Here is a 9,266-nt window from a genome sequence, read left to right as displayed (position 1 = left end):
GGGGACGTGACAAAGGCGTGGGTCTCGGGGTTGGCATCATTGCGGCCAGTGAAGTTCCGGTTGTAGGAGGTGACAGTAGTGTTTTTCTCTCCCTTCTTGATGTCTTTTCTGTCCCACTGACCAATGCAGGGGCCACACGCGTTGGCCGGGACGATGCTACCCACATCTCTCAGGGTCTGTGTGTAGCCGTCTCCTCGATGGTGGCCCGGATCTGTTCAGAGCCTGGCGTGATGGTGAACTGGGACTTGCACTTGAGCCGGTGGGCCAGTGCCTGCTTGACCACACTGCTGAGCGCCCCATGTCCTCGTAGCTCGAGTTGGTGCAGCTGCTACTTTACCCACATCGGCCACAGGGTGGGCCAGGTCGGGTGTGAAGGGTCCATTGATGTGCAGCTTCAGCTCATTGAGGTTAATTTCCACCAGCTGGTCATAATGACAGCCAGGGTCAGGCACCAGGTTTTCCTTGAATTCGTCGGCAATACTGGCAATGTCTGCCCAGCCCGTCTTGCTCCTGTACTTCTTAAACCATGGTTTGTCAATTCTTACTCTTCAATACAATCCACATATCATACAATTCAATAGTTCAATCACATCAAGAAGAGTTGTACAATCATCATCACAATCTGTTTTAGAACACTGTCATCGTTCTTGTACTCATCGTTATTACCTCCCCCATTTCCTCCCTGCTATAACCCCAAGGAACCATCCATCCAGTTGCCTTCTCTATAGATTTACCTATCCTGGATTTCATATACAAAAATTAAAAAACAAAACAAAAAACTAACAGCATAACAAAGTACACCAGATAAAAACGTCAATTGTAAAGAAAGCAGAAAATACTAAAAAATCGAACAAATTTTAAATGGATCAAATGAGAAGGTATTAGAGTGTGCCCTAACTATATCTGCAATAATCCACCTTCCAATGCATTTACTTGATAGCAAGACTGTTCACATTCCTGGTCTGTGGTTAGAGGGGATTAACTAGACTTAATCCAGGTGTGTTTCCCCTTCTCTCATTCTTTTTTTTAAAGAACCGAAACAGCTTTAAAATGGGTCAAAGTGGAGATCAAATGATACTACATTTTAACCTAACTGCGTATGCCATAACTGACTTTACAATGCTCTCTGTCTGACAACAAGGCTGTTCACATCCCTCAACTATGATCGAAAGGGATTCATCAGAGGCTTCATCGATGTGTGGACCCTGCAAATGGATTTTGGACTTTCACTGCCTTCTATAGCCTTTTGCAAACCAGATGTTCACAATTTAAGCTCTGATAACATTCCCTCCATTGGAATTGGATTTTATTATTTACAATCCTTGGATCACAATTATCTTTTCCCTTTTTGGATGCTTATTTTGAACAAAATTTCCTAATTTTACTGTATGTCAACGTAACAATCTTTCATTATTTGCATTTTTATATATTAAGAAATTATATTTAAAAGATACATAATATTTTATATCTTCTACATGTTTAAAATTGTTCTTTTCATTTTTAAGATCTTAATTTATATAGAATTAGTTTTTAATATGGACCCAATTTCCTGTTTTTCCACCATATAGATAACTAGTCGTTCATTTATAGACTAGTCCCTCCTCTCCTCACTGACTTGTACCGACAACTCTTCTTACTTACATGAAAGCTACACATGTGTAAGAGGTTTGTTCGGGGCTTGCTTTCCTATCCATTAGTCAGTTTGCCCATCCATGTGCCAGTACATACTACCTCGATTACAAAGCTTTATTTTGACAGAAGCAAAAAGAGTGAGTTTCTCTTAGTCTTTATCTTTTTTTAATGTTCCTACCATTTTACCATTAAGTATTATGCTTGCTACAGGTACCATTTAACAGGTTAAAATGATTTTTCTTTTTATCCTACTTGGCTAAGAATTTTTATCATGAAGGAGGTGATCATATCACTTTTGTTTTTTAATTTGTTAACATGGTAAATGACAGAGATTTTTCTAATGTCAAAGTAACCTTGCATTATTGGAATAAACCCAAATTATGGTGCATTATCTTTTGGGGGCACAATATCTTAAGTACTGTGCTCCTAACTGCAAGGTCAGTGATCCAGAAGCACCAGCTACTCTGTGGGGAAAAGATGAATCTCTTTGATCTCTGAAAAATGTACAGTCTCTAGACCCTGTGGAAGGAACAGTTCTGCACTGTGCTGTAGACTCACTATGACTTGGGTCTAGTTCTGTCTGGTAATATCATTTTAGGATTCTGACATCTCTATCATGGATAAAACTCAAAGGCTTCACTGCCATTGAGTCAACTGCAGTGCTCACTTTACTTGACCTGTCTGTCAGCAGCACTGACCCCAGTGGTCACTTACTTCCTTTGAAATACTTTTAACGCTTTGCTTGCAAAACCTGTGTTTTCCTGGTCCTCCTGTCTCGGTGTTCATTCCTTCACTGTCTCTTTTGCTAGCTTCTCCTCTTTTGGAAATCCCTGAGGCTCAGCCCTGGGGCTATCTCTTCCTCTATTAACACTCTGTTATGGTGATTTCTTTCAGTCTTATAACTTTAAATTCTATTTATCTGCTAATGACTCTCCAAACTATCCCTCTAATCTAGAGTTTCCTAACTTCAGTACTCTCGGCATTTGGAGCCAGATAAGTATTTGTTGCGGGAGACTGTCAACAATACAGGATGTTTTGCAGCATCTTTGCTCTTTCCCCACTAGATTCCAGTAGCACTCCCCCAAGTTATGACAACCAAAACTGCCTCCAGACATTGCCAAATGTCCCTTGTGGGTAACATCACCATTGTTGAAAACACTGCCTCTATTCTGAACCTCTCCCCCGACTACAGACTTGTATATCTAACTGCCTGCTTGATATTTCTACTTGAATGTCTAATAAACATCCAAATTTAACATCATCAAAGCTAAACTTCTCATCTTTCTTCCTTTGTATCATCCTCCCTCAGATTTCCCCTCTCGTCCACATCCATCATTTTAGTTGTTTAGGTGTAAAATGTGAGAAGTTTCGTGACTTCCTCTTTCTCACACACCTACATACTGATTCATCAGTAAATCCTATGATCCTTATCTTTAAAATCTGTCCAGAATCTGACCATCTCTTACCCTGGTCCATGCATAATTGCAAGTGGTCCTGTGAAAATGCATAATTCAGGGCATAGCATATCACTGAACAACACCCACCCCCATTCCCACCCCAAAATGTTTCCCATCTTACTCAAAGTAAAAACCAACAATATCCTTACAATGACCTAAAAGTCCCTACATAATCTCATCTTTGCACTCACCCCTATAATCTCTCTAGACTTCTTGACTCTTATTACTCAATACTGTATCCACTTCACTTCAGCCACCTCAGCCTCTCCATTCGGTTTGTGAACATTTCCTCTTTGTACTTGTTATTCCCTCTGCCTAAAACACTTGTCCCCCAGATGTATGTTCACTTATATCTTTCTGGTCTTGGCTCAAATCTCTCAGTAAGGCCTTCCCTCACCTCTGGATTTAAAATCTAATACCACTAACACCTTCCTCTCCTTCTTCCCCCATTCCCCGCCAATCCTCCTTTAAACCAGCTTTAGTTTTTCCCATAACAGTTTCCACACCTCGCTTGCTACAGGGAGGCAATGAAACAGGCTGCCTGGGTGTGTGTCCTAACTCTCTCTTGCAAAATGTAAGATGTTGACTTTGCTGTGCCTCAGTCTCTCTGTAAAGTAGGATAATTTCAATCTATTGGTTGTAAGGATATGTCTACAATACTTTGAGCAGTGCCTCACATAGGCTAAGTTGTGCTATTATTACCAGATTGACTTAATAATGTGTCTTCCTCCCCATCCATACGAAGGCAGAAGGTTGTTTGTTTTGTTTTGTTTGTTACTTTGTGTATTGCTGCATCTATAACTTCTAAAACACTGCCTGTGGACTCTCAGTGAATAATTTGTTGACTCTTTCTGGAAAGAGTAATGGGAAAAAGAATCAAGGAAAACTTGAGCTTTATGTATACTGTTTAAAATATTTACAGAAAGGATGTATGTATTACTTGTGCCTTCAAAGAGCACATAAGATTCCATGAAAGGTAAGCCACAGAGACAGCACATTTACAACATATAGAAGAACAAGTCCATAGCTCTAAGGGGAAGACAACCCAGTTAAGGAAGCTTCCTAGAGGAGGGATACTTTGAGAAGTGAGTTTTAAAAGATGATGTTCCAACATGTTGGAAGGATGGGGCAGTTTTCTAGAGAGAGTGTGGTATGAGGGAATTAAAAAAAACGTTGGATTTAAATGGAATTAAAAGATCATGGATTTTTTTTCCCCTGAGACTCTTTGAAGCCCCCTCATATGTACAGAAGAGGGATAAAACATGGTTGTCTCCCCTACCCCCATCTGTAAGCAGTAAAACTGGAGAGGAGGGTTGTAGTTTGAGTTTTTCCAAGCTCCAGCATCGTCTTCTCCCTTACTCATTCCCAACCCTGCCCAGAACTCCAGATAAGCGTTTAACCACAATAACGAGCTTACTCCTCCACTCAAGCAAGTGTCTTGGGCTTCTTCTCATTATTTTCCTGAAAATTTTTTCTATGATCATGTCACGCCCTTGAGAAGTTGATCTTTTTCTTTTCCATTTGATTCTGGATTCCCTGGGTGTCTGTGATATAACGAGAGAGAGGTCCACACGTCATTTCTATCTACGGGGCTTGGTGATAAAAAGAGATAGATGTATCTTTAATTTAAAGATAGTTTCATACAGTTGAATTGTATCCGTACTCCAAATCTAAACTCTTGTACGTGGTAGTGTTTAGACCCTTATCAGAGTGGAGAAATTGGCTTTCCCATGTGTGACACTAGGCTTTTTGGGGGGGTTGATTTTTTTTTTTTCCCAATCTAAGGCTTTTGCAGCTCTGCCTTCATCTGCCCACCTTCTTCTAGGCAGAGTCAGGAAAGCCCATGAAGGCACGCAAACAGAGAAAAGCAGTAGCATCACCCTCTGTGGGTACAGGCAGTCTCCCATCGGAGTGTCATTGTGTATCTACCCCGTACAGGCAGGGAGCCTAACAGGTGTTTCTTCATACTCCTCGCTCTGGCCCACTTTATTGCTAACTTGAAGTAAACTGGATTGTGTCGTAGTACCACAGGGGAACGGACCTTTTGAGTTTGCTTTTAAAGTGAGATCAATTTAAAACAAATCTAGGAGATGTGTTCATTTTGTTGTTGTTTTTAAACAGTCTAAATTTGGAGACTAGCTACCAATATGTTAATCACACATAATTTTTAAGCATTCTGTGCAGTGACTCATAAGAGTCCCCAAATAGAAACTTTTACTTTAAAAGTCACAATGACCCTAGGAAACAAAATTAGGCCTGGCAAATATACATAGCCAACGTCTGCTCTTTGCCGTCAGGAATGTAAGGTCTTGATGTACAGAGGAGGATCTTTAAGTGTAATTTCAGGGAAATGACTCCTTTCCTTTAGGCATGTAGCAGATTTCCTTTGGGCAAGAAACAAGGGCTGCCTGATACTTTCCTGTAGGGCTCTTCAGCACATTTGCTTCATTTCTACCAGCAGGCACTAGTCAAACACTTGCCTTGTTGTTTTCTTTTTTGTTGGTGGTGTGATACATCTTATCATTTGTAATATCTGCTACATATAATATCGTAGCACATCATTTACTGCTGTTATCGTTCTCAAATATAATCTTTTCAACACCCAGAGACAAATAAAGATCGAATTTATAAAGATACTTGTAGTAAAGAGCCATCATAATGAGAAAAAAATACAAGGAGGTGTTTAACTCTGCCAGAAACAATTTGTGGCAGTCGTAAAGATATGACCCAGGCCATGCGGGGGAGGAGACTTCCAGAGCAAACAATGAATGCAGGAGCGGGTGGGAGCATTAGAATTGATTGTGATGATGTATATACAACTGACAGTGTATGATATGTGAATACTACATCAAGAAAACTACTAAAAGGAAAAAAAAAAGAGAACCAAAGTTGACCAATGGTTACTGTGGATGAAAGAGGAAGAGTTGTTTGGGGAGCATCAAGTTTATGTGAATGGTGGTGCAATAATTTGGAAAACAATATCAATAATGGTTGTACAACATGAAGAGTGTAATCAATGGCACTGAATTATACATGTAGAGTTGTTGAGTTGGAGAATGTTTTGTCTATCTTTTTGCCACAATTTTACGAAAGAATTACATGAATAACAATGAGTACAAGGAAGAATGGTGGTGATAATTGTACAGCTCTTCTTGATATGATTGAATTGTATGACATGTGGATAAGGTGCCAATAAAACATTTTAAAAAAAAGAAATAGAATCCCATTGAAATGAGGGTCTCTCTATCTATCTATCCATCTATCTATATATAACCAAATCCACTGGGGTCAAGTCAACTCGGACAAGAGTGGACCTGCCCCACAGGGTTTCCAAGGCCGCAGTCTGTGTGGAGCAACCTGCTTCCTCTCTCTCGCTCATCAGCTGGGGGGTTCCAACAGCTGACCTTGGGGTTGGCAGCCAAGGGCTTTAACCACGGCACCACCAGGGTTCCTGACCGTGTATACATGACATGATTCATAATAATAGCCTGCTAAATAGTACTATGGACACGGTGATTGTAAAGTGCCATGTGCAGTGATTAGTTCAACATGATGAGGTTTGGGAAAGCTTCCCAGGAAAGATGATTTTGGAACTTAAAGAATGAAGAAGACTTTATCAGGCAGAGACCAGACGGCCTTTCATCTCAGACACAGAGCACAGCAGGGGCAAAGGCATGGCGATATGCCAGCTCATGACAGGTTGAGGAAGAGGGAGCAGCGGGCATGGGTGGTCTGCAGACTGCCCAGTGGAAGATGGAGCAGCTAAGTGAGCGCACAGAGATCAGCAAATCATCAGCCTCTCTAACTTGGCTTCTCCATTTTAAAATGGAGGCAATATTAGCATCAGTGCCTTAGCGCTTCACCCGTCCATCCACACATGTACCTTAATGCTGGTCCTCAAAACAGGGCAGACACAAATGTATTAGTTATTAGACTACATTATGGAAAACAGTGCAGTTCAATCCATACATTGTTCTGTAAGTAAACAGAGGGCTTTAGGCAGAAAGGAAATATGTTAGGATTTAATCTTAGAAAACTGGTCTCACTAGCTTGAATAAGGAAGAAACTAAGAGATGATAAGTTCTGAGACCATTTCTGTACTATGAATAAGAGGGAGCCTGTTGTTAGTTGCCTTTAAGGGGGTTCCAACCCTGTGCCGTCCTGCACCTGCCTCATGGTTGTTAAGTTCACTGTTGGAACCACTATATGTTGTGTGTGGCTCCACCCAAGGGGGCTCCTTCTCCAGCATTGTCTCAGACAATATGCTGTTATGAGCCACAGAGGGTTCACTAGTTAATTTTAGAAGAAGATTATCAGACTTTTCTTCCTGGTCTTTCTTAATCTGGAAGCACTTGCTGAAACCTGTCCATCATGGGTGAGCCTGCTGGTATTTGAAATACAGGCGGTATAGCTTCCAGCATCAGAGAAACCACCATAATAAAAACCAATGCTAAAATTCTGTTCCTAATTAAAAATGTCAGACTTGAAAGATTAGTCGTAACAAATCTTATGCATGAAACACACACACACACACACACACACACACACACGCACGCACTGTAAAGCACAAAGGGCTCTTCTAGTTTGGATGCTAAAATGCTCAACTGATGCTTCTGGTCTAAGCGAAATCCCTGCCCATAGCTCTTGCATACCAGTCATAGAATCTTTGCCATCTAGTTGGGTGCCATGAGCAAGAAGCCCCACCTCTTTTTTTCACCCCCCTTTTCGTAACATTAAATGTATTTGTCAGTTTCCTAGAGGAAGTTTTGGCTTCCGGACTGCACGGCAGGAGCAAGGAGAGCTCTCAAATTACAGGGAGATCCGGGAGCAGGAGATGAAATGGTGATGAGAGATGGGAGGATGGCGCAGTCTCCCCTCCACCTGCTGCCTCTTCCGCCACTGAGCAGCGCTTCCGGAGAGACCTCTGAGCTGTGCTGGTGGTTGGGGCCCATCGGCAACCCCGGAGCCTGCTGGTTCCAGAACTGTCAACACAGACTCCGCCAAAGCACCCGGCAATGAGCGGAGAAGTCTGAGCTCAGCCCAGCCTAATTTTCCTGTGATTTCTATGTAAAATAAATATGTTCCTTGTGTTTGGTAGCACAATCCCTTCCGTTTCTGATGACTTCTGAAGGGATCTCACTGAGAAAAGGGTTGGCAGCGTCTAGAGGAGTTTTGTTTACTTTAAAGTCATCATTTTGAGTAGATGCCACATTCCTCAGTTTCCTCTTCCCCCCTGTCGTCCCTTTTACTTTTCATTAACTGCATTCCTGCACAACTCGTTTCTGAAAACGCCCTATCTTTAGAGAGCCGTCGAATCGTTGTCCCCAGGTCCTGAGAAACATGTAGAACTACAATAAAGATCTGTTTGTGAAAGACACAAGTGATTGGTTTGTTTCTTTGGGGTTAATAACTCTGACTATTCCAGAGGTGGCACCTGAGCTGGCCTTACACTAGAGAGAGAGAAGGAAGGCGTTGCCTCGATCTGAAGGATATTTCAAAAGGTCAAGGCAAATCATAAAATCTGATATTGATTTATTTTAAAAGTAGTGGGAATCTGGTGGAATTATTGATGCTAGGAAATTAAGGAGTACTTACATCATCACTAGGAGCCATGCAGGTGCAGGGATTAAGCACTGGACTGCTAACTGAAAGGCTCCTGGTTCGAACCCACCAGCCACTCCAAGTGAGAAAGAGGAAGCAGTCTGCTTGTGTGAAGATTTCAGCTTTGGAAACCCAGTAGGATGGTTTCACTCTGCCTTAGGGTCACTATGAATTAGAATTGACAAGTCAGCCACAGGTTTTTAAGTCATCACAGTAAAAACTCCAGAGCACAGCCACTCCCTGGGTCTCTGTAAGACATCAACAAGAGAGGCTGTTCTTTTACGATGATAAACATGTTCTGGAGTCAGAAGGGCTAGGGCCAACCTGTGTCACAGCTGTGTGGCTGTGGGAATGCTACTTAAGCCTTTTTGTGGCTCTACTACCTCATCTATAAAACAAATAGGAGTACCTTCTTCATAGAATTGCACGGCGTAAGTGAAGGAAGAGCTAAGGCACGTAAAGCAGTTAGAACTTTAGTGCATAAGCACTCAAAAGCTGTGGCTAATAAAAACATGTAGAGCTGACTTCTTATCTCCGCCAAATGATGGGATTCCTGTCACCCGCCCATTCTACTCA

The 9,266-nt window shown here is 41.7% G+C and overlaps 1 protein-coding gene across 1 annotated transcript in view; it reads left to right on the top strand.

The window, feature by feature from the left end:
- Nucleotides 1-8,464, top strand: part of VPS45 (vacuolar protein sorting 45 homolog) — a 79,506-nt gene extending 71,042 nt beyond the window's left edge. Inside the window, exon 15 of the mRNA XM_004716574.2 lies at nt 7,840-8,464. Coding sequence (XP_004716631.1) covers nt 7,840-7,927 — 88 coding nt within the window. The 3' untranslated portion in view covers nt 7,928-8,464. The remainder of the gene's footprint in view (nt 1-7,839) is intronic.
- Nucleotides 8,465-9,266: the final 802 nt, after the last annotated feature.

Source organism: Echinops telfairi, unplaced genomic scaffold (assembly GCF_000313985.2).
Source record: "Echinops telfairi isolate 266 unplaced genomic scaffold, ASM31398v2 ScPeMD7_5805;HRSCAF=6673, whole genome shotgun sequence".
NCBI classification, from domain to species: Eukaryota; Metazoa; Chordata; class Mammalia; order Afrosoricida; family Tenrecidae; genus Echinops; species Echinops telfairi.
The sequence above is the reverse complement of the archived record's forward strand: the minus strand, read 5'-3'. Positions and strand labels throughout refer to the sequence as shown.